The sequence below is a fragment of the Colletotrichum orchidophilum genome (genome assembly GCF_001831195.1).
Source record: "Colletotrichum orchidophilum strain IMI 309357 chromosome Unknown Scaffold_79.1, whole genome shotgun sequence".
NCBI classification, from domain to species: domain Eukaryota; kingdom Fungi; phylum Ascomycota; class Sordariomycetes; order Glomerellales; family Glomerellaceae; genus Colletotrichum; species Colletotrichum orchidophilum.
In genome coordinates, this window is record NW_019173035.1 from 168,184 (window position 1) to 193,085 (window position 24,902).

The window sequence follows — 24,902 nt, forward strand, 5'->3', positions numbered from 1 at the left end:
TCTTTATTGTCCCGTAGCCAAACACGCCCACCTGCACCAAGGCAATTAGTAGTTGGTGTGACGAGGACTGTGAAGACTCGGGTGGTTTACATACTCGTGCTAGGGAGGTAGTTTGGCGTTAAAACGTCTAGCCTCGTCGATGGATCGGCTTCCAGGGTAGCAAACAAATGTTGACACAGACATGGAGCTCCCCCGGGCCTTTTTTTGATTGTGTCATTTCGCATAGCGGATTGGCCCCGGTCCGTACCCAGTTGCGGTGCTGCTGCGATGCGTGAGTGTGGGCGTGGGCTTCACCTTTCCAGGATGCGTCGGCCAGGGTGAGAGAGCACTTGCAGCCGCAACACCGCAGCAGGCTTGAAGGGTCCTAAAAAGATACCTTGAGGTAGCTACCTTACCTCAGTAGGCAAAGCAGGATGCAGAGGTGGGCGCATCTTGCCTGACGCACTTTGCATTTCGTTTTTCTGAGGAAGGCACTCACTCCAGTCTCCATCGCATTGGCGTGGCGCATTGGCAGCGTTGGAACTCTCCACTTTTTAGAGGCCAACTTCCCATCCCCAGGGATCTTGCACTAGCCCATTCCTGACTCTCGAGCGGCCCAGGCGAGCTCTGGATCTTGGATGCCCCGTCACTTTGGCCACTTTGGCAGAGCGAGAACTACGACATTTCGCGACGCTACAACTCCACTCGGCCCCCAGTAGCGCGCCGCGTTCCCTTTCCTGATCCTCATCTGGACACTCAAGCATTTTCAGGTTGTCAGTTGGGAACTTGGTTGTAGGTGTGCAAAGACTGCTAGTGGTGGGTGGTAAACGGTCTTGAATGGCCACCCCCAGACTCCTTATCGCAGACCATCCCCCCTTCGCTGTGTCGCTATCGTCTCCGGCTGTGATTTCTCGGCCTCGCTGCTGGCGTGCATTTGCGACTGGGGTACGTCCGTACATACCTGCATACCTAGGTACACAATTGCCTGGGTTTGAATACATACATAGGAAGGAGGTGAACATCATCCCATACTGTGTACACATCCTGTTACTTGCCTGTTCCTTGCCTTCCCGTCCCCTACCGGCGTCGACTGCCTCATGCAGTATCACTCGCTTTTTAGCACTCTACCTGTCCGACTATGTACGCTAAAAATCGCATCGTCCTCGTCGAATCTCGATCCGCGCTCCACGCGCCTGTTGCTTGCCTTTGTCTCTTCCTAACACTGGCCTGCGTCCCTTTTACTCTTTGCTTTCCAAGCGTCTCTAACCTCTGGACCTTGTCACCTTGGTCTTCTTGTACATCCCTCCTCCCGGTCCAAAAGAAAGGCTTTTGAGCCTTGGCCGGTTTCCCCACAAAACAGTGCATCGATTTCTTCGTCTTGACCACGGGGAACCCTACACCAGCCTCCCGACCTGTCCACCTAGCACTTTCTTATTTACCAATGTGCTCGGCCAACCTATTGAGACCGACTTCACTTCCTGCTTTCTACTTCCTACCCTCCGTCGACTTGCTTTGGCCTGGTGCTGCTTCCGACTGCCTCGTTCTCTAACGCATCCACCGCAAACCGACTCGAAACGAACTCCTGCGTTTACGCGAATACCAAACCCCCCACCCCTTCTCCTCGCGCTCTCTCGACTTGTCTCCTGCCCTTCCTCTATGGCGCCGTAGGACGCGATAGCACAAGGCGGCGGGCTGCATCTCATCCCCATTGGACCATGTTTTCCTCTCTGCTCCGACCCAAGCAGAGCAATCGCAGCCGTCGCGTCGACCGATTTCACGACAGGCAATCCCCTTCCCCTGGCCCGGCCTATCGCCACTACGTCGGCGAGCCACCACGACGCGCAACCGGAGACTTCACCGAGGCTGAAGATGACGACGAAGAGGAGGAAGATGAGGAGGACGATGGCCTAGGCCAGTCAGGGGATGACCATGACAATGTCGATGACGAAGATCATATCCAACGCTCAATGCCTGTCCTTCCTCTCTTCTCAGAGACATATCTCGGTACAAGCTAACCAGAAGCCCTCCATGGCTACCCCTATAAACTTGTAACCTCAAGCTGACGGTAAACTTGCAGACTCTTTACCTATTTATAGCATCACCCACGCGATTCGCATCATCGTACAGACCCGTACCGAAACCACGTTAACTTGGGACCAAATACGCTCCCCCCAAGTCTCCCAGTTCCTGGTAAAGCCCATGCAACAGCAGATCCGGACCCAGCAGTTCAACCGCGCCACGCTATACTGTCTCATGGCAAACTGCCTGCAGTTTAACAAAGAGGCCCAAATGTACCCAGGTAACGCTGGTAATAGCTCAACCAGGGCTCTGGTCTGCGAACTGTTGGCCCTCAAGCTCCTGAAAGAGTATAACACCCGCGAGCTTATCGATGCCCTTTCCTACGACTTTTACCCACTCCAGGGCCTTCCCGGCGCCCAGCCAGCAAACGCCCCGAAATCGGACCCAAGATACAAGGCTCGCCTTACCGCGGCCCGGACTTCCACACTCGAGGTTGCTATTCGTGCTTCTGCCAAGCACTTTCTCGCACACCCCCTGGTGGTGCAGCAGTTGGAGGCTATCTGGAACGGAGCCATCAGCTTTTACTCGTCTGCAGACAGCTTGCACCGCGAACCCCCTCCTTCGCCTGGTGGTCAGGGCAAGCCCGATGCCAGAACGCCGCTGCTTGGTGGGAATGGTCAAAAGGAAGGGGGGCACCAGCCAGTACCCGGAAGAAGGAGTGTTGTTCTTTATGATCCTCGACAGGCTTCTCTCTTCAAGCTCTCACGTCTCCGCGTGCCACGTTACAGGTTCTTCCTCTCGACGCTGTCACTTCTCGTTCTCATTGGTCTGTTCCTCGCCGTCCTCGCCCAACGTTCAGCCCGGATTAGCTCGCTGGAGCTGATATTCTGGTTTTGGAGTGCTGGTTTCATGCTAGATGAGCTTGTCGGGTTCAACGAACAGGGGTTCTCGCTTTACATCATGAGCTTCTGGAACGCTTTCGATTTGGGAATTCTTCTCTTGTTGATTGTCTACTACTTCATGCGTGTCTATGGGGTCTTTCTCGTGGACGCAAAGCATTGGAATGACTCTGCCTACGATGTTCTCGCAGCGAATGCCATCCTGTTGCTACCCCGTATCTTCAGCGTGCTGGACCACTACCAGTACTTCTCCCAGCTGCTCATTGCGTTCCGCTTGATGGCTGTTGACCTTGCGGCCGTTACCATCTTGATTCTCATCTCGTGCAGCGGCTTCTTCGTCTTTTTCACACTCGCTGACGGCAACAATAATGCTGCTGAAATCGCCTTCAGAATTTTTCAGCTCTTGATGGGCTTTACCCCGGCCGCTTGGGAACTGTGGCCAGGATATAACTGGCTCGAGAGGGGCCTAATGGGCTTCTTCCTGATCATGTGTCACTTCGTCATTGTGTAAGCCAGGCCATTTCCTTGCTAAACTTTCTAGCTAACAAAACCAGCACGATTCTCATCACGGTCTTGACCAACTCTTTCATGAAGATTGCCTCAAATGCCAAAGAGGAACATCAGTGAGTAGTCAGACTTGCCCCGTTCGGAAATCACTTCTAATATATTCAGATTCCTCTTTGCCATCAACACAATCTCCATGGTCAAGAACGATGCGCTCTTCTCCTACGTTGCACCGGGAAACATCTTCGCGTGGCTACTGATGCCAATGCGCTACTGCATGCCAATGAAGCATTTCGTCAGGCTGAACAGAACAATCATCAAGGCCACGCACTTCCCTCTCTTGTTCTTCATCTTCCTCTACGAAAAGTACTGGCTCGCCCCTTCGATGTATGAGCCCACGGATCTTGTCGAGAATCACCACCACCATGGCCGGGACAGGACAATCTCCTTTGCCGACCCAGCCAGCCGATCTGCTCTTTTCAGCCCCAATGTGCGCGTTCGCGAAGAATCCATTACCGGGTACCAGAAGGATCATGCTTTGGAAGAAGTGTTCCGACGAGGCCCTGGCCTTGCGACTCTGCGAAATCAGCGGCGGAACGAGCGAAAAAAGACACAGCATGCGGTCCGAAACTGGATGGATCGCAATGACGAGGAAGAACCTTCCCCTCATCTCCAGCTTTCCCAGTGGCCGACTCTGGAGAATGGCAGCACCAGCGCTCGGCCGGACTGGCACAGACGACTCAGCCTCTCGAGAGAGCTGCGGACGCAAAGATCTCGTCAGATATCAGATGTCAGATCTGCGGCTAGCGACCCAGCGGATTTCATTTCACAGCCTGCCATCGGTTCCTTCTTCCGAAACATTGTCGCAGCAACCAAAGCCAAAGAGGAGGAAGAGAATCAACAAACAGACGCAGATGGCGACGATGAACTCGTCACAAACGATGAGGAGGAGGAGGAGGAGGATATCGCAACCAATGCTGGCGACAGCCGTCGGGGCCCCGTCATACACCAAACGTCGATTGACGATTATTTCAATTCCACGCCCAGAACAAAGGGGTTCGTGCCACCCCCGGCATCTTCTTCATTGGGTTCAAGTGGCAGGCCCTCCGTGTCGGTCACTCCTCGCTCCGCGCGTCGCATGCCGCACAGCCGGACGATGTCAACGAACACAATTCTGTACGCGCCACAAGAGCTGCGTCGGCCGCCTAGCTCATCCTCTCATTCTTCGCCCGATCCGCCGCCTACTCGTGCGCGTGTGCAAAACGGTCGCCCTGCGGTGGTTGAACCGGCCACGGCTAGCGGCCATCGTTCCCCGCGCCGGCAACAAACGTACGTCACGACTACGCGGCCAAGACCTATCATGCCACCTCGAGATGCAGTGCAGACGGCGCCGAATCGAGCAGCTGTTACGGGAATCGATCAACGCTTACGCCCGAATCCCCTTAGACGGTTGTCCTCGGTTGACATGAGCATCTTGTCCGAAAATATCGTACCTGATGACCCAACGGGGGGCATGCCTTCGAGCTTCCAGACACAAATGGCCATGGCTATGATGAAGGATGCACGGCTAGGCGGCGCGGGACGAGGCCAGGATGCTGGTGACAGCAATCGGATGAGCAAGCTCGTCCTGGCACGCATGAAGACTCTGGAAGAAAGTTTCGCGGATGTTGCGAGGGAGTTACGCGGGCTGAAGACAACCTCCAACTCGACAGCTCCGACCACTCGCCGCAACTCATCAGGTGAGGAGCTACAAAAGGTCGCCGGCCTGACAAGCCCCGAAATCGCCAGACAAAAAGAAGGCGGCGGCGACAGACCAAAGATGGTGAGAAGGACAACAGGCAAACGCCCGGCCAGTCGCAAGAGCAATCTGGGTCCTTTGGACAAGCCAAAGAGTAAGGGCAAGGAGCCGGCACACTCGTCAGGCGACGAGTCTGACAGTGAGGGTCCGGGTATGGGTCCGACGAAGCGAAGCTCAATGTAAAATGGGGAGTCGCGATTTGATTTTGCTGGGCATTTTCCGGCGCGCTTTACCTCGGTCATGGTTGGTGAATACCGGCATCGCATCGCTGGGGCGTTTGGAACCACAGACTTCTCCCATCTGGAGGTTGTTGTATTTCTGCTTTTTCCTGCCTTTCTTGCATGTGTTGTTATTTCGAGGCATGCCGCCTAGACATCGTGAGCTGGCTGCGACTGCATTTGGACATATGGATGGGGTAATGATTGGTTGTTTTTTGATAAAATCTGGTCTGGTTGATCAGAGTGCCCATCCCGCTCCAGATTCTCCGAGTCTCCTGTATTCACACTTTACATGAAAAGTCAATTTGATCATCGCCCCGACTGGTTGTGTCCCACTTGTGACCTTCTTGTACTGCAGCCGTTGCGGCGCGTTGTTGGGGTTTAGTGAATCCGTAGCAATTCATTAAAACAAGTTATTTCATTTCCTTTACCGAACCATCCGTGTCTCGTGACCGTTTGGGTATATTGTTTCCCCTCCTTTTTTTTCTTTTTCCTACTCCCAAACTCGGAGAGTTTTTTGTACAGCGTCCTTTAGATCCCGCCACCGCTCCTGTCAACGCTGACGTAGTACGGATTGCTCGAGCACTGGTTTTGTTCGTTCGTCCGTCGGGACAGGGCCGTGTATCTGAAGCTAACGGCGACGGCTGTGACGGCCGCCGTGACGACGAGGAGACCTCGATGGCGTCTGAATTAAGGTCAGTTATGATGTGATTTTCAAGGAGGAATTTTTGACCGGGGAAAGGTATTGACGGCTGCTAAGTGATGAGGGAGACGTACATCGCGGGGCGGATATGAGGGGCTGGCATCGGAGTTTTGGGTTGCATATTGGAATGTATCTTTGGTAGATGGCAGGTAGTTGGGAATGGTGATATAGATATTTCACGATGGATTACAAGTCAAAGTGGTGTTAGTAAGTATGGGCATACCAACGATGTTAGAAAATCGAGGAGTGGCTCTAGTTAAGTAGAGAACTCAACGTACTTGATAGCCAGCTCTTAGCTTCCCCAGCTCCCCGGGCGGGCGGCGGCATACGTGGAGGGGGAGGGGATGGGGCATTACACACACACACACACACACACAAAGTGTTTTTGTTGGGGAAGTATGGGAAAGATGTCACTAGTGCCGCTTCTGGTGCGTGTGTGGTGTTCAAGAAGCTTGGGGATCGGACGATTGGCATGGGAGTCTCTTTGCTTACTACCTAATGAGGGGCCCAGGGATCAAAGAACTGCGGCTCGGATCAGCAGAATGTGTTTGTAGACCCTGCTGAAACTGGGAATCCCTGTGAGATTGGTAGGTTGCTGCTGCGAATAGGGAAGGGCGGAGTGCGAAGTTGGAGTGGGCGGAGTGTGAGTGGGTGGTGTGTTGGTCTGGAACTGTGGCAATTGGCAGTTGTGGACCTTGTGGCACGGTGCTTTGCTGATGGTGGCGTGTTGAATTGGCGGGGAGGGAGGCGGGGACACGCGACATGCGGGACACAGGTGGGGACATCTGGGGTCAGGGGGTGTGATTGGGCAGTCTACTTTGAGAGCTTGGCCGGTGCTGGATTGCATTCCGAGCCGAGACCTTTTCATTGGGTATTGTCTATCCTGAGGATGGGGTTACGAGGAGGTTTGGTAATGGGCGGTAAGTATCCAAAGGGAGACGGAGGGACGATCATCTCAGATATGAGGGGGGAAATGACGAGGCACTTCAGGCGATGTTTAAAAAAAATAAAAATAAAAAGCTGGGGGAGGGTGCAATGGGGACGTTGAATGCACATTCTTTCCTGGACAGAAGGGAGATACATTTTGCTGCAGCAAGCTGTGTGTAGACCGGATGATCCTTGAGACGGCGTCATCTGGCGGCACGTGTGTGCAGCTAGACACTAGACGCAAGTGCGCGTGCATGTGTGATGCGGAAGCATGCGCTGGTTTGGATGTTTGATTTGGTTTAGAGTTGGGCCAGGTTTCAGCCGATGGGACGTGGGAGCAACAATCGGGAATACCTGATTAGAACGCTGCTGTGATTTGATAGTAGTCTAGGAAGTGCGGCGGAGGTAGGAACCGTGCGGTTACTTCATGGGAGCTTTGAGCGGGTCCTTGGGGGAGGGACGATGGATGTTTTCTGTTATGGAGTGCGACGTGGATTGGACGGGGTGATGATGAGTTTCTGCAAATCGAGTGGCAATCGGGAAATCATGACGCAGGGAAGCATCCTGTCCCTTTTGTCTCCCTCTCCTCTTTCGGAAGGGAGGCGCTGGGATGAAAATGCATCAGTGCGGAAGGATCCCTTTGGCAGCGGGCAAGCTACAGAACAAGCTTTTCTGCGGGAACGTCCTATGTCTGCCGCGGCAATTGATCATGGGGTGAGTCAGGTTTGGATAAGCTTATCAACTAAGATTCATGAGTGACCGAAACTCTCGGAGCCCATCTGGGAATGATTTCAACACGATCCATCAGAATGTTACTTTGGCAGCCTACCTTATGGTACGGACGGGTGGGGCCGATGTTCGGGGTCTCCTGCGGGTATATTTGACCGAGTCCGCATCGGGGCAAACGCCTGACATCAAATTTACTCTACCTACTGCCCACGCGTGCCTATCTATCGTGGGCGATATGAAAGCCAAGGACGAGATAGAACGGACAGATTATCTGGCATCTCTGTTAACATGACAATCAGTTCAACAAGCTGGTCTGGGGTCATTTCTCCAGTATTTTCTTCCAAAAGCAAGTTATCTCGGCCAAGACATCCCATCATACTTCCACAGTCACAATTACAGAACTTGTCCATTCTCTCCCTACTCCCAACAATCTGGCTTGGACAAGATCATGTCCCAGACTACATCCTCTCAAAGGAGCTACCACAACTTTCCCCAAGCATGCTCTTGGACCAAGCCCCCATTCCTTCAAATCCTATTCAGTCCTCCTGTGCGCCCCTAGCCTCGAAACAATCACAATTCCACCCAAACCACTTCGTCAGCCGTCTTCCCATGCCATGGAGCATGATTGGCACAATCTTCAGCACCGGATGCGGCTTATGAAAGATGATTGCCCCCTTGTCTCCGCGATCCGACCCGGATCCTAGCTCGAAACGCACTGCGGAACCGCCGTTGTTGCTCGCCACGAAACCGGCATCGCACAAGGCATGTACGAAGTCGTCCCATGTGATATTTCTCGGCCTTGTCTGAGATTCGGGGTAAATGAGATGAACTACATCTAGGGTGCGCTGGGAGACGCGAATTCGCACCATGGGCTCGATCGAAAAGGTGACGATATCAAGAGAGCCTGGGTCTTCAACCGCAGGAACAGTCGCGAGCGGGTTACCAGGCCGGGTCTTGGCTTTCTCTCGCTGATTCGTCTGGAACAGACCAGACCGAAGTGATCCCTGTGCAGCCGTGGATATGTCTCGGAATGTGTCGCGGGCAGGCTCCTCGTCCTCGGTCATTTTGGCCATGATCTCTTCTGCTTCCCGAACGGCCGCTTTGAGATATTCAGGCTTGAGATGTGCTTCCAACACACCCATCAATCCTTCTATTTCTTCCCCTTCAAAGTCATTTTCTGCGAGATTTTCCCGAACCATGGTGTGTAAATCTTTGAAGAATCCTTCCACAACGCTTCGTAGAGTCTGGCTTTGCCTCAACCATGCCTCATTTCTCGGACCGCTCGGGGCTTTTTGTCGATAGAAGCCGTCAATGAGACCCTTCCCTGCTTCGAAGAGCTTTTCCTCCGGAAGAGGCTTCACACCATGGCGCAAATGTCTCCAGATCCCGCGTTTTTCGGTCTGGATCACTTCTTTCAGTTGTCTAAATTTGTTCTGTGGCCGGTGGAGGCGCAAAGAGACCAGTCACTCGTGCATGGCGGATAGGTTGGCCAATTCGCGCATGAGCAAATTATCGATGCGAGCTGCTTCCTTTCTGTTGCTCTTGGAAAGATGATCGTCAATCATAGCAAAGAGCATTGCGTGATCGAAGTGCCTTTGATTGTCAGGCTCGCCAGTCATTTGCACGAGGCACCAGTCGAGCGGGTCACTCTCTAGATGCTCTTTCGTGTTCGGCTTCGAGTATCGCGTGATCTCCCGAAGCATCTTTTCCAGGGACACTCCACGTTTCTATGGCAGGGTATAATGTTTTGACAGACCTGGAGCGAAGGGTATCAGGCCTTTAATACGACTGCTTCGATGATGGACTTGGTTGACGAGGAAGAGCTCCAATGCACCTAGTGCCAGGTTGTATTTGCGAGGTATTGGCTTGCCGGGGTGTGTGCTGTCTGCGAACCTGGCATGCATGCCCCGCGCATGCTGACATTCAATCTCAACCCAATGCCACCATTAATAGCTTTGAATGTCAATATAGATGTATCGGGCAACCAATTTTGCCGCTTCCTCCTCACCCGCAATCTGAAAGAGTGTAGTATTAAAGAGATATTTGATGTGTTGACGAAGGTATGCCGAATCGCACTGGAGTTCTGTCAGATGGTCAATTACCTCTTCCTTGCGCGTCTTTGCGAGAGACACAAGGTAGTCCATGTCGAGTCTGGGTGGAGGAGAGAAAGCTGGGTAAGTATAGGGCGACCAGAGTTCGGCCTCCCCAGGGTGGTGGAAACCAACCAAGGTCTGCTCCCTCCACTTATCTGTCCTCCCAACGACAATTGTGGTATCAACACCCTCGAGAATCGCATCGGTGATATTTGAGAGAGTCTTCAGAAGAAGAGCTTGAGCCTCCAGGACAAGCCGAGCGCGCGGGAAACCCAGTGTGTATCCGGTGTGAGCCTGTCCTTCTTCCCAATCGACAACATCTCCGTAACGAGTTCCGGACATCACCACACACTTGGGAGAGAAATCCACGTTGAAGAGCCCAGCGGCCCAAGGCAGCTCGATTTGACGACAGTCAAGCGGCGCCCAGTCCTCTGGCGTGTACATCGTTCGATAATGGAGCAGGGCGAACAGGACAGCCGGGCTCGTCTTGAGTACCTCGACATTGAGCCACGGAAGCAAAAGGTGACGCCAGTTGTGAATTGTACGAGCCTCCAAAAGATCCTTTTCCTCGCTGTATCCATATCGTGGAATTATCCACTGCAGCTCCTCGAGCTCAGGTACAGTCTTGTTGAGTAACTCGCGTCGTTTTTCTTGACTGCGCTTCCGCCAGCGGCTCATGATAAGGTCGGCGTGGGAGCTTAGACGATCGAGGATATGTTTTTTGCTCTCTCGAGCCTCTTTGACGTATGAAGACACGATTTTCAACGCAGTTGTATCTGAAAGGCCATAGCGGTAGGAGTGACTTGGCTGGATCTGCTCAGCCACAGTGTAGTATCCCACCTGACAATCAGTGCAGTCATGTGGCGGTGGACTTATCAACTGTGTGACTTCCTCTAGGTTAGCCTGCCGACCGCTCCTTACTGGAAGGAAATGGGGGCGCAAACTCGTCATATTTTCTGCTTCTGGGCTACCAGTCATCGCCTGTCGGTGTAGGTCCTTGTGGAGTGGAAGGCGGAGGCGTATCCTTGGCTTCGATGTGGTTGCACATCCGATAGCGCGGACGTTCCGGAAGACGATGAGAGATAAATCTTTTCTGCCAAGGCGAGAAGAAGGGAGAAATTTTGATGTGGGAAGCCCCAGAAAAGTGCTTGGTTTTTCAAAGATCGTAGATGACCTTCATCAATGGTAGCCAGCGCAGCAAAAAGTTGACGTAGGTGGGATCTAGACATCGACTTGGGTTCCTTCCTCTGGCCTCTCCGTCAGGTACTGTATGACAGTAATAAGAAAGCCATCATTAAAGCGAGTAAACCTGTAGCTTCCGAAAAAAGCAAATCCTATAATATATATATATATATATATATATTGGCGCAAAATGACTTCCAATCCGTATGCAATTTAACCCTCGGTTAGGGTTCTTGTTGTCCACGTACCCGGGTAAACGTTGAGAAGTGTGAGTCTCCACTGTTCACTCAAACAAACCACGACACCAAGCTGTTCCAGGTTGAACAGTTTTATTACTTCTAGCATGGGTATGTATGTGCTTTATGTAATGGTAATCAATGTATGTGTTTTCAAACAAGGTGAGCAAGCAGTCGTAGCTGAGTTCGTGATATTATGCTTAGAAATGTATGCTAGCCCTCCGTTTTGACATGAACTTGGCCACACTGCCATGCTATTTGCAACTCGAATTTTGAGCGCGCTCTATGTATTCTTCATAACCATGGCTGAATTTTGATGCACAGTAGATCAGTAGGTACTGCACTCTCAGGAGATGGGATTGACGTCCACCTTGAAAGGAGCCGAATTCTCTTTGTCATGCCGGCCGGTCTTGGAGTGGGACCAAATGATTCGGACCTCCACACAACGACGGCCGGAACGGAGCTGAAAGACACTGCCAGTACCTCACCTTAGTAAGAAACCTACTTACTTACAGCTAGCTACCTAAGCATACAGCAGCACCCGCTTCCCCCACTTTTGGCCAATCGAGCAGGCGTCAGCGACATCGAGTATGGCTCAAGCGTCGATGGGTCTTTGGACTACCTTAATTGTCTGGTTCCTCAATTGGCCGCCTTGCAACAAAGAAGCTTGCAGCGGAGACTTCCATCGTTGTTTCCGCTGTTTGGTGCAAGTCCTGCCCAGGGACCCTGCTGACGTTGCGTGGTTTTGCCTGCTTACTTAGGTAGGTAGGCGGGTAAGGTATTTGTCGTCAAGTCCATCCCGCTTCAATCCTTTTTTCATTCTTATTCCAAAAAAAAAAAAAAAAAAAAAAGGACCCCCGAGTTCGATGTCCGCTGATGGCCGCCATTTGCCCTCTTCTTCTTCTTCTTCTTCAAAGAATTTGCTGACAGCCAGTCTGTCTTTTGTTCATATTGCGTGTATCAAATACAGACCACGGAGAGCTTTGTCCATCTTTGTGGAGGTACTTATGTACCGGACTGCAGGCCGCAGCTGTATCCCTGTTGTTCACAAGGTGTAAGCTGAGCAGGATCAAAGCAACATACCAGGCATTTTCTGCACCTGAAGTAGAGTCACTCGGGTACTCAGGTCACGAGTTGCTAATGCCTGATCTTCCAGTCGCCTTTCTTATTCCTGCAGTGCGCTCTCCCCCCATACCCAATGCCAGACCACTTGCGCCTTGATACCTGGTAGAAATCCACGTTTGTTGCCCGCATACCTCCCGAACCCGATCTCATGTCACCACAGCTAAGGACCTCCCCTCCATCCATGCTTCTATTCATCTTTCCTCTCAATCTACTGTCAAATCTTCATACCTACTTTTCTGATTCCATCACATGCCTAATACCCTGGATCCACACTTATCCGGTATCGCAAACAATCAAGCGTTTCTCACGCCCGAATTCCCTTCAATTATTCTGTCTTCCACACGCTCGGTAGAAAATTCGTGTGGCCAGGGCGTGGCGTGGCAGTCAGCGGGCTCTCGAACCGTTCTTAGTGACATCTGACTCCCGAGACCTTGCTGCCTGGACGAGGCTACGCATCCCCGCCAAACTTCATCTTTGGGTGTCCAAACCACGAACTGGCGGATTTTCTGCCTGCCCAGCGATACTTCTGACTCTTCTCCTCAGTCTTCGCCGCTCAGCGATTTTCTAATAGCAGAGAAGTCACAGATAGCTTCGCTACCTACTCATACCCCAAGGCCGTCAATCTCTCGCTCGGTTCAGTGACGGCCGCGATCTTTCAGCTCGCCAATATCTCGAGCTCAATTTCGGTCACCCAGATCCCAGTCTCATCGCAGCGATGAGTCTGGACGGAAATCAAGCACCGCCAGCGGCTGCAGACAACGACTGGTCACCTGTGGTCATGGACTGGTGGGAGATGCCCCAGGACGAACATCAGCAAGATGACCAGGGCGACGCTCAAAACGAGCCCGCTCGCGGAATCACTTACGTTGGGGGGCCTCTCCGAGAGCCCCTGATTGAAGAGACCTCTGATGCTTTGGAACCCGCTAGAGTTGTCGATATCGCGCACCATACAGATTTTGTTGATGTCGCGCAGCAGAAAGTCAATACCCGTAGACCACCGCAACAAGGATCTCGCTCTAATGAGAACAACATGCCACACAGTCAAGCTCGCCGATACTCTCAGTTTCTTCTCCACGATATCCAGAATGAACTCAACGAAGGCGATACCCTGATCTTCGTCGACTTTCCGGCCCCTATGAACACTGCAGACAGCGTTGATTGCTTCATATACGCATGGAACTCAGTTCGATTCCGAATGCCCTCCGAAAAGCTCTTGAGCACTGGTTCTTCCAAGTTTGCTGAGATGCTTAATCCCACCTACCAATTCCGTGTTCAACGTCGACGCAAGATTGCTAAGAATCTTCCTCCTGGCATTAAATACGTCTTGGATCTTACGCCTCCTTCCGAGGGCGATGATCTCGTTTTCCAGATGACCGAGGCTTCGCTGACACCGGGCATCATCAACTGGTGGACAGCTTTTGACAGACATGGTGTAGACGATTACGTTGTGTCTGGCCATGATGATGTCTGCTCTTGCTGGAAGGAAAACAAGGCTGACAGCCTCAACATGTTCATTGACAAGATCTCAGCGAGCGAAACGACACGCGATGAAAACAAGGAACGAGACCCCGAGATGGAGTACGCCATCAGTTCGGCCATCAGAGAGAGTTTGCGCGAGGTTGTCCCAGAGAATCGCCATACCAAAGAGAGGGGAGAGAGGCTATATACGGAGAACAAGGGATTGGCCGCCAGGGTTCTGGAGAAGAAGTCTAGAGGAGACTACACTCCAGCCCCGATTCCCTCCCACAGACGGATCCCGGACTATTGTCCGATCCGTCATCGCGTCAACATCCTCCGCCTGATGTGCATCATCGCTAACAAGCGAGTTTTCATCGATTCGGCATCTCGAGTTTGGACGCTGGTTGCAGTGGGGAAGATTTTGGACTGCACCACTGTTGTGGTGAGTTCTCTGGCTGCCCATGTCGACTACTATTATTGACTGACATGATGAACAGCGCGATCTGGTTCTCCAGTGGATCACCAGTCCTAATAACACCTCATTCATCGAGGTTTTACCTGAAGAGAGCCTTCAGCTTGGTGTCACCCTCAAGCTGGACCACATCACCCGCTCAGCATTCCGAATCTTGGTGAACGAGCTTGCCCTGGAAGAGGCCGCTGGTGTAAACGGTACGCCAAAGGCAGCGGCCTACACTGTCTTCGGACGCAAACGCCACGATCCTGGAGACGATTTGAACAATCTGATCCAGCACGCAGCCAGAGCAATGGTGGAGCGTGTATCACGGCCTGTCAATCAGCTGGTCAGCGAGACCATCTTCGATGACTTGCAGATTCCGGAGTGGACACGATTGCAAAATCTCATCAGCATGCTTTCGAGCTGCCCCGATGAACCCGTAGTCTTCAGAGCCAAGATCTCCGCGCTGTCAGTATCAATGTCGCTGAAGAATCTGTGGGAAAACCCCGTGGTTTATAAAATGCTCAAGAAGCCTCTTGACGCCGATGAACTCATCAAGATCGACGACCACCGAGCTAGTTATGTTGACATCCACAACTTCAACCGCTTTGAGATCATCTACAGCCAGTTTAACAATGTTCAGAAAGCTTTGTGCACCTTTATGTATAAGGCTGTCGGCAACAAGCCGACATCTTTACCTAACGTGTTCACTTCAGGCTCATCAGGCCAACTGAACATCTACAAGTTGACCCAGACCATGTGGAGTCACTTGAGAGAGGTTCTCGATGAGCACCCCGAGTTCACTAGAGATCCCGCCTGGATTGCAGTTCTGAACCTGCCTCCTCGCGGCCTGTCATTAATGATGCTGGCTGCTCGTCGCGACTTCTTTGGCTCAGCTGGCGCACTGAGACACGCGTTCGACCCCCATGCTTTCCAAAAGCCGCTCCAGGACTTCCTCCAGCCATTCTACCAGGAGTGCGTCCGAGCCGACTTTGAGATCCGGATGAACCTGACGCCGCACCTACTGCTCAATTTGCACCACAACGAGCTGAAGTTTCTGCCGCTCTGGGCCGGCGGTAACGACGACGGTACCGGAGGCGTCTTCGAGCACTCCCTGCCACCCGCTGACTATGGACCAGCGGGACCGGGACCGGCCTACCACACCGGCCTCACGATCCCATCGGATGCCTCGAGTACTTCGGGTTCGATGAGCAGCGTCTTAATGCAGCTTCGCCTGGATGGAAGCGGGAGCACCATTGGACCTGGTAGCGTCGATGTGCAGGACGGCATCTCGACCGTCTTCAACCCGAACAAGGTCGTGGCTGACGATATATCGATTCGCACAGAGTCATTCACGGATGGAGACTCGGATTACGGCATCGCCAAGCTCGCTGTTCCCACAGACGACATTCGTGCTATGGCCCTCAATGAGACCCCCGACCAGTCAGACACCGGCACTAGCATCAATTTCGAAACCGACAACGACGTGGACGACGAGGTGATGACGGAGATTGGTCCAGAGGAAAGTCGCTCCAGAGAGCACACTCCGGAGTACGTCGTTGGGGGCTCTAATGCTCGCATGTCGCTTTCGTCCCGTGAAGGCCGTTTGCCTTCCGCCGAGCCTTCTTCGAAGAGCACAGCATCTTCTTCCCTTCTTGACGACGACGATGATTTGGTTATGGTTTAGATCACCGCATTGGAAATGGAGGGTCATTGAACGGTCATGGATAAGAAGATGTGGACTTGGAGTTTGTTTAGGGCGTTTTGGGGGAGTATCACCAGTTTGCATTGAGATTGCGAAGGCGGCAGATCACACTGGTGACAACACAGGGTACAAAAACGGGTCTACGGTTGATGACACTGGCTCATATGTAAGTCAGTACAGATCAGTCCAGATTAGTTTGCGAACGGAGTAGATGTTCATTATGCTGTATTGAACATAAGAGTTCTGCAAACCTTTGCCGTCTCACCATAATGTGAACTCCCAAGGTCGTCGTCGTATTGTGCGTGGTGGTATCCTCCCTTTTTTTGGTGTATGCCTCAAACTCCTCCAATTACGTACTCCATCCGATTGCCCTATCACATTCGCTTTGCTCAGCCCCTGTTCAGCGTGTTGCCTGAGCCCTTGGGATTGGCCTCAACAAACTCATCCCACGCTCTCGCCTTCATCGTCTCCTCGTCCGCCTTGTCAAAATCATCTTCGTCAGGCTCCGGGCGGTGCCAGCTCGCGTCGCCGCCGCCCTCGATGATGCCGCCCCGACGCCGCTCCTCGTCGAGGTACTCATCAATGCTCATTGTGGGCAGATTGTGGCCGGGACGGAAGACATCCTTAGTCATCTGTTGCCGGTTCCCGACCAGTGTAAAAGGCTGCAGCGGCTTGCCCTCTGTGGACAATATGGGGCCTCCCTGCCCGAACATGCTCTGCAGCCGGCGCGGGGGCTCCAGACGCTCGCTGTAGCCGGCATTACCACGGTCTTCGGTGCGGCGACGCTCGTCTTCTTCGACGGATGTCGGTGAGGGCATCAGGGGCACCGTGGCCTGGGCCAGAACCTCCAGCTCGCGGTTGATACCCTCGAGGCCTTGGAAAGCCATGTGAGCCGAGTACGCGACGTGCGCGAGATGCAGGTCCCGAGCGACCTCGTCGTCGCCGTCTTCGTTCTGGTACCGCGGGTTCCGGCGCAGCGTCTCGAGGCGGTCCTTGAGGGCCTTTTCCGACTTGAAGTTTGCAATCTTTGCGTCGCGGCGCTTGGCAGGGTCGTTGGTGCCGAGGGTCGAGAAGGCTAGGGGTTCGTCGGTGTAACGCTCGTAGAGCATCTTGTTCTGGTCGGTCAGGAGGTCGTAGGAGTCGAGGGCGCCGAGGAACGTCTCGTAGGCTTCACGAGCGCGCTCAAGGGCGACGCGGCGCTCAATGGGTCGGCGGGAGGGGAGCTTCTGGTGCAGGTCGGCGAGGTGGTATGTGATAAGGAGGTAGGGGAGCGAGGAGGTGGAGAGGTCCTCAAGGCACTCGTTAGGTGAGAAGAGGGCGGCGCGGGAGATCAGGTCGAGGCATGTCTCATACTCTGCGATCGCGGTTTGGAGATCGTCCAGGTAGGTCGGGGAGGAGGCCTCGTAGGAGTTCTCGAGGGTGAGGCGCTTTCTCTCGGCCGAGGTGAAGACAGACTTGAGTGTCTGGGGTTGATCCTCGTCTGCCATGGTCGCTGTTCGAGGTGTGGTTGTTGGATGTTGAAGGTGGTCGTCAGGAAGGTCGTTCGTCACTCAGTAAGGTAAGTAAGTGGTGGGGAGGGGTGGAGGGGTAGGGAGAGAATGATAATTGCGATGGATTGCAGAGAAGATGAGGAGGAGAGTTGCGAGGGAAGACTTGTCGCCCAAGGCAAATGGGGTTATTATCAAGCTGCAGCGGCGATCAAGGTATTGCAGACTGTGGCGCGTGATGGTTTAGAAGCTAGTTTGGATTCTACTGCAACGGTTCGCTTCTTTGCTACGAGAAGAGCCCATCAAAGAAATGGCGCCAAACGTTATGTTCCACCTTCCAAATCCTTGAGTGGCAATTTGCATTCTCGGCAAGGGTCCTTATCTTATCTAAAGTACTTCACTCACAGCGGGGGGAGCTGGGTGAAGGTGGGGTAATGACAGGGGTCCCTGTCGGCAGAGCTCTCAACCGAAAGGTAGGTAGGGTGAGAATGAGGTGAGGTAGGGATGATTTCGACGTCTTACAAACAGCACCCGGGGCTAAGTTCAATCTATAGACGACATCCAGGTGGTCTTTTCTCTATTTTTGACCTTATTTGGTCTTTTCCTCACGTTACACGAGACCCACACCTCGGTCTCATACCTTCACCCCTACCCTCCACCTGAGGTACAGGCGAACTGAGCCATGGTCCTAGTGAAGAACGTCGAGTGAGAGCCCTACTTGCCAAGGAATTCTGTATGGATTCTAAACAATTAGCATCATGTCAGATTTCAGCATGGAATTATGGACCATGGGACATTGATTCGTTTGCTTGCCTCATGCTGCTTGCCGCACCATGCCAACACAAACTGGGGAAGGTGTCCTGCTTTAGCAAGTCGGCAGTTCCTTTCTGTTTCCATTCACATAATTCCAGTCTTATTCCTAGACCTAATCCAAACATTCTGATTCTCATTCCTGCTCTTAATATTGGGAATATTCCGCATATTCAGAGCGACCGGTCTGGTCTAGTTTCATCATGAACATCAACCCGGGCTTTCGACTCGATTGGAATTCTTTACAATGAGTCCAATCCCTTCGCTCCGAAAATCTTCCTTTCGACCGCATACCTGGCTTCTCTCAGTACTAACTGGACAGACACATTGAATGTCAGCGCCGTCTAAGTTAGGACAAACCGGGCCTTTCGTACCCCCAGACTCTCAAATCAGCCCTGCACTTGCGCCCTGTCTTCCAAATAGAACAGATCAAACTTGCATCAGTCATAGGCGGGGCACACATGATTTTACTCTTTTGATTCTCTGACGTCTCTTCTCACCTCTAATCAACATCCTCGCACTCTCACATATCGAAACGATCCTTTTCAATCAGCGTACTTCAACTCATTCTTAATTCGACTCGTCACAAGATAACCTCATCTTTCGATCGAGGCCTGTGAACAGTACAGTCTGAGACATTTTGGGTGGCTTCTTTCCCAACTCTTCCAGCCAGGCTGGCACTTGCACCTTCCATTCTCACCTCCAAAAATCGCGGAAGGAAATATCAAATTTCCTCTCACCTTCTCGTAGCTTTTCTCTTTCACCTTCCCACACCTTACCCTCCACCACTTCCACATCAGCCCACCACCTTCGCCTTATCCACCACAACAGCCAAGACGCAGAGTTTCGAGGAGGGACCTCTCTTACTAGGAGGTATTTCTTTCTTTAAACAACTTGTACTGTAAGTTCTTCAGGCTCTTATACTCACGTCCGTTCCCTTATGTACTGTTGCGACTCCCTTCTGAAGCTAGCAGCAAACTTGATGACTGGCCTTGTCTTTTTTACATGTTCCGCATCACTACTGTGATAGGAGAATAAAATGTACTACAATTTATTTCTTTCGAAAAGGAGCCACTCTCTCCCAAGTTGAGTCCCATACCGGCATCACACTCATCTCTGCTCACTCCCTACGCACCGGCTTACCTACCTCTTCATTTCTCACAGTTATCCACTAATACTACCTGAACTTGTCAAGAACGATATCCGGGAACAAAGATTGATACCACACAAGCAGCCACGCGATGATGGAAGCCTATAAAAGCCAAAGGCTCGGGGACCGGCCGTCTGCTTCAGGTAGTCTCGTTGACGGCCTAGAGGAAATTAACTTGACTCCCCGTTACCTGGAGCCATTACAGCATGCCCAGGAAAGCCACAAGCAGCCTACCACGACCGAGCTGGGAGGCATTTCCCCAGCAACAGATTGTTCTTCCAAGCCAACCTCTCCAAGCTACTCAGTTGCGGCTTCCTCCTGCCGCCGAGGTCCCATTTTCAACACAGACGATATCGAAGAGCAGGACCACCCTGACAAGGATGAAAACGACGATCAATACGAGGATGACGACTATCGTCGCTGGAGCCTTAACCCTGAGAAGCCGCGGAAGATCTCAGAGAAGAAGCGTCAGGATCACGCCAAGTTTCAATCTTGGGTCGAATCGAACCAAACCCAGGTGCTTGAGGCAGCCTCGAAGACGTCCAAAGGCCCGACTCGTGAGTCTGTTGCATATTTGGTGAGGGAGAATGAGAACCGAAGGATCATCCAGACTCCTCGCGAGTATCAAATCGAGCTTTTCGAAAGAGCGAAGCAGAAGAACATCATCGCAGTCCTGGATACTGGTGCCGGCAAGACTCTGATTGCCGCCCTACTGCTTCGTCACATGCTCGAGAAGGAGGTCGAAGACCGCGCACTCGGAAAGCCGAAGCGTATTGCCTTTTTCCTGGTAAGTCTTCATTGCGGCTAGCGACCGTACTCAAATTGACACATACATACACAGGTTGACAAGGTGTCGCTTGTCTTCCAGCAGCACGCGGTTCTCGAATGCAATCTAGAGCACAATGTCGCCCGCTACTGCGGCGACATGGTTGAAGAAATGTGGTCCAGGGAGTTCTGGACCGAGCAATTTGAAAAGAACATGGTCATCGTTTGCACTGCGGCGATTCTGCAGAAATGCTTGGTGCATTCTTACATTCGCATGGACCAGATAAATCTGCTCATCTTCGACGAAGCTCATCATACGAAAAAGAACCATCCTTATGCGCGCATCATCAAGGATTTCTACATCAAGGAGCCTGAAAAAGAAAAGAGACCTAAAATTCTTGGCATGACTGCGTCTCCTGTTGACGCTCACACAGACATGAAGGTTGCTACTGCTCAGCTGGAGTGCCTCCTTCATAGCGAGATTGCAACCGTCTCTGAGGAATCACTGTCTATGAATCCCAACATGCGGAAAATTACAGAGAGAGAAATCCATTATACAGCTCTTATGAGGTCGTTTGAATCGGATCTCGTGCAGAAAATACGGGCTCTTGTTCGCAGCAACCAGCATTTTGACAAGGAGCTGCAATGGACAGATAACGCCATAGTTGAACTGGGTCCATGGGTAGCTGATCGCTTCTGGCAGCTTTTCCTCACAGACAACACGATTGCACGACTGGAAAACAGAACAGACATCACATATTCAGGCTGCGATGGTAACGGCAATCGGACAGCTGCTGTCCAGAAGCTTCGGGATGTCATCAATGGCCACGGATTCAGGCCTGCTACACTATCTTTGGATGATGTATCCAGCAAAGTCCTTCAACTTTGGGACGAACTGAAACGTCGCTACTCTGAGCCGACTGATTATCGGTGCATCGTTTTCGTGGAGATGAGACTCACTGCAGTGCTGCTCGCCGACTTGTTCAAGCAGGACGGCATGAAACTGCCGCACCTCAAGCCGGCCGCACTCGTCGGTAGCCAGTCCACTGCGGGCCTCGCCAGCATGTCCTTCAAGGAACAGCTCTTGAACATCACAAAGTTCAGACGGGGTGAAGTCAACTGCATCTTTTCCACTCAGGTTGCCGAGGAGGGAATAGATATTCCTGCCTGCAATATGGTCATGCGATTTGACCTTTACAAATCCGTCATCCAGTATATTCAGTCAAAAGGACGCGCCAGACAACAGGATTCAGAGTATCTCTCCTTCATCGAGATGGGAAATGGAAGGCATAGTCGAGCGGTGGCGCAGGCTACGTATGACGAGAATATCCTTCGCCGTTTTTGCAGCGCCTTGCCAGAAGACAAAAAGATCATGGGAATAGATATCAACGCGAGTGTTATGCAAGGAGATTTGCACTACCAGACATACACCATCAAGGAGACCGGCGCGAAGCTGACGTGGATGTCTAGCCTTGAGGTTTTGGCCAACTTCGCGTCTTCGCTGCGCCAGTCCAGCAATGAAGTCTTGGCGCCTGAGTATGTAGTAACCAACCAAGGACAGTACTTCATCGCTGAAGTTCAGCTGCCGACGAAGTCTCCAATTCTAAGCAAAACAGGAATGCCACACAAGAAGAAGCAGGCTGCCCGCTGCTCTGCAGCATTCGAGATGTGTAAAGAGTTGATCAAGAAGAAGTTCATCGATCTCAACTTACGCCCAGTTTTCACCAAGAAGCTACCCGCAATGCGGAATGCCCGTCTAGCAATCAGCGCCAACAAAAGGGCAGAGTACAAGATGCGTAACAAGCCTGAAATATGGTCTCGAGTTGGTCCTTTTGATCAACTGTACGTCACGATCTTGGCTCTCGGCTCGCCAGATGCCCTTGGCAAAGAGAAAGAGTCAAAGCCACTACTTCTCCTCTCTAGAGAGAAATTGCCCGATCTTCCTCCTGTCCCTCTGTTCTTTGGAAACAATCAGCAGTCTGATGCCATGATAGAGTCCCTGCCGAAGCCAATCAAGGTCTCACAAGAGGATTCAGAGCTTCTGAGGACCTTCACTTTACGTGTTTTCAAGGACATTTTCAGTAAGGAGTATGAGGCTAAAGTATCCGACATGCCTTACTTTCTCGCTCCAACCACTCATGATCATTTTACCGACCTTCAAAATGCAGATGGAGCTAAGTTGGTTGATTGGAACCACCTTCGAATGACCAACGACAAAGAGTACCTGGATTGGGATGACGGCACCTCAGATGAGTTCTTCAAATATAAGCTCGTTATCGATCCTTACGCGGGATCCCGCAAGTTTCGCTTGAGGGGAGTTCGCAGGGACTTGAAGCCGATGGATCCTGTGCCCGAGGGCGTTCCTGACCCTGGCCACAAACCTTGGCGTGACTCGGCAGTGGAGAAGAACATCAAAGAGTACAGCGTGAGTCTCTGGATGAAGAGTCGTCAGAAAAGGACATGGCGCGATACTCAGCCTGTAGTCGAGGCTGAAGTGATCTCTTTGAGACGCAATCTGCTTGACGACTTTGTGGAGGTTACGAACGAAGAGTCCACGGTTTGCTACCTTATCTTGGAACCCTTGAGGGTCTCAACTGTAAGTTCCATTCCTCTTAAGTAGGAGCTCGTCATCTGACATTTACAGTTACCTTTCGAGACAGTCGCCATGGCCTTCACCTTTCCTGCAATCATCCATCGTATGGATCAGGTCATGATTGCCCTTGACTTGTGCAGACTGCTGAAGCTCGATATTCGGCCAGACCTAGCCCTCGAAGCTGTCACCAAAGACTCCGACAACAGTGACGAGCATGATGCGGAGAAAATCAACTTCCAGGGTGGAATGGGGAACAACTATGAGCGACTGGAATTCATTGGCGATACCTGCTTGAAGATGGCTACAACCATTGCCCTCTTCACCAACAAGCCAGACCACAGTGAATTCGAACACCATGTCGAGCGAATGCTGTTAATCAGCAACCGGAACCTCTTGAATAAGGCTATCGACCGGAACCTACAGGAGTACGTGCGATCAAAGTCGTTCAGCCGTCGTAGCTGGTACCCTCAAGGCCTCCGTCTAATTCGAGGCAAGCAAGGAACATATAACGCCAACCACGCTCTTGCGGACAAATCCATCGCCGACGTCTGTGAGGCCCTGATTGGCGCTGCCTACCTCACTTACAGTGGTTCAAACAACTTCGACATGGCGATCAGGGCTGTCAGCGCTATGGTGAATGACAAGAGCCATCGTATGACCTCATGGGCAGACTACTACGCCGGGTACAACCCTCCTCCGTGGCAGTTAGCGGATGCCACCAAAATGCAGCAGGATGTAGCCCGTCAGGTCAAGGAGAAGATGGGTTACGAGTTCAAGTCACCCGCGCTACTCCGTAGTGCTTTCAGGCATCCATCATATCCTCAAGCTTTTGAGCCTCTGCTGCCAAACTACCAGCGTTTGGAATTCCTCGGCGATGCCCTCCTCGACATGGTTTGCGTGGACTTTCTCTACTACAAATTCCCTAACGCCGATCCCGAGTGGCTCACACGCCACAAGAGTACCATGGTCAGCAATCGCTTCTTGGCCTGCCTCTGCGTTAAGCTGGGTCTTCACAGACACATCTTAACTGCTCAGGCCTCTTTGCTGAACCAAACTCAAGATTTCGTCGCCTTGCTTAAGATTTCTGAACAAAACGCCAGAGAAGAGGCTCAACAACAAGAACCCAAAGAAGCTACTGAGGGAAAGATGAGCGATGGATCTGCTCAGAGTCAGCAGGTCAAGGCCGCAGAAAACGCCTCGGTGACCTACTGGCAGCATATAGAAGACCCGCCCAAATACCTCTCCGATGTGGTAGAGGCGTATATCGGCGCCGTCTTTGTCGATTCTGGCTACGACTACGGTCAAGTCCGCGCCTTCTTCGAAGCGCACGTCCGCCCCTTCTTCACGGACATGTCGCTCTACAGCGACTACGCCCTGAACCACCCGGTCACCAACGTCTCCCACATGTTACGCAACTATTTCGGCTGCGATGGGTGGCGTCTGATGACCAGCGAGGTCGTGCCCCCTGTGGAGGCGGGCGCCGGCGTCATCACCGACACCCAGGTCCTCTGCGGCATCATGATACACGGTCAAGTCTGTTTTCACGCGACCGCTGCGAGCGGCAGGTATGCCAAGGTTGCGGTCGCCAAAATGGCTATCGCGAAATTCTCCGACATGGACAGGCAGGCGTTCAAGAAGGAATTTGCTTGTGATTGCCAGGGCGTGGAGGGTGAATGTGACACTGCTGATCATGGTATGGCCGCCTGAGAATAGAGGTAAGGACTTGGAATCGGCTCTATGGGAAGAGTTTGGAAGGGATCAGGAGGGAATCGAGGTGGAATGTCGTCGACGGCAGAGATATTGCCAGCGAGGACAGAAATAGTACAGCGTGATGAAATCGACTGAAGACCCGTTTATCTCTTCACCACCCGGTTCCCTACCAAACACGATTCACTGTAGCGAATCACATAAATAAGCATCACTGCGTTAGGAGGACAGCAGAATCGTAACTTCGAGAGAACAGTCCAGCCCAAGTTGATTTGGCTTTGAAGATAGACTAGACGACGAACCTAGTCCACAAGTCCCCTCTGACCTTCAACTATCCTCTATCCTCTCAATTCGTCTCCCG

General features: G+C 52.2%; 7 protein-coding genes across 7 annotated transcripts; 3 read left to right on the forward strand and 4 right to left on the reverse strand.

Moving 5' to 3' along the window:
* Positions 1-1,694: 1,694 nt before the first annotated feature.
* On the forward strand, positions 1,695-5,382 carry CORC01_09007 (integral membrane channel protein; the record flags this gene model as incomplete). Its single annotated transcript, XM_022620637.1, has 4 exons — positions 1,695-1,983; positions 2,057-3,404; positions 3,452-3,520; positions 3,570-5,382. The coding sequence occupies 4 exons, from the start codon at positions 1,695-1,697 to the stop codon at positions 5,380-5,382; spliced, it is 3,519 nt and encodes a 1,172-aa protein (XP_022472884.1).
* A 566-nt stretch (positions 5,383-5,948) lies between these two features.
* CORC01_09008 (uncharacterized protein) lies at positions 5,949-6,241 on the reverse strand (the record flags this gene model as incomplete). The annotated part of the gene is made up of 2 exons (XM_022620638.1): positions 5,949-6,102; positions 6,195-6,241. The coding sequence occupies 2 exons, from the start codon at positions 6,239-6,241 to the stop codon at positions 5,949-5,951; spliced, it is 201 nt and encodes a 66-aa protein (XP_022472885.1).
* A 2,071-nt stretch (positions 6,242-8,312) lies between these two features.
* CORC01_09009 (uncharacterized protein) lies at positions 8,313-8,975 on the reverse strand (the record flags this gene model as incomplete). Its single annotated transcript, XM_022620639.1, has 1 exon — positions 8,313-8,975. One exon carries the CDS (start codon positions 8,973-8,975, stop codon positions 8,313-8,315), a length of 663 nt encoding a protein of 220 aa, XP_022472886.1.
* A 264-nt stretch (positions 8,976-9,239) lies between these two features.
* On the reverse strand, positions 9,240-10,547 carry CORC01_09010 (uncharacterized protein; the record flags this gene model as incomplete). The annotated part of the gene is made up of 2 exons (XM_022620640.1): positions 9,240-9,503; positions 9,879-10,547. The coding sequence occupies 2 exons, from the start codon at positions 10,545-10,547 to the stop codon at positions 9,240-9,242; spliced, it is 933 nt and encodes a 310-aa protein (XP_022472887.1).
* A 2,580-nt stretch (positions 10,548-13,127) lies between these two features.
* CORC01_09011 (uncharacterized protein) lies at positions 13,128-16,011 on the forward strand (the record flags this gene model as incomplete). Its single annotated transcript, XM_022620641.1, has 2 exons — positions 13,128-14,312; positions 14,368-16,011. 2 exons carry the CDS (start codon positions 13,128-13,130, stop codon positions 16,009-16,011), a joined length of 2,829 nt encoding a protein of 942 aa, XP_022472888.1.
* Positions 16,012-16,418: 407 nt separating this feature from the next.
* Positions 16,419-17,516, reverse strand: CORC01_09012 (TAP42-like family protein; the record flags this gene model as incomplete). The annotated part of the gene is made up of 1 exon (XM_022620642.1): positions 16,419-17,516. One exon carries the CDS (start codon positions 17,514-17,516, stop codon positions 16,419-16,421), a length of 1,098 nt encoding a protein of 365 aa, XP_022472889.1.
* Positions 17,517-19,570: 2,054 nt separating this feature from the next.
* CORC01_09013 (RNase3 domain-containing protein) lies at positions 19,571-24,541 on the forward strand (the record flags this gene model as incomplete). Its single annotated transcript, XM_022620643.1, has 3 exons — positions 19,571-20,263; positions 20,318-22,837; positions 22,886-24,541. The coding sequence occupies 3 exons, from the start codon at positions 19,571-19,573 to the stop codon at positions 24,539-24,541; spliced, it is 4,869 nt and encodes a 1,622-aa protein (XP_022472890.1).
* Between the last annotated feature and the right edge of the window lie 361 nt (positions 24,542-24,902).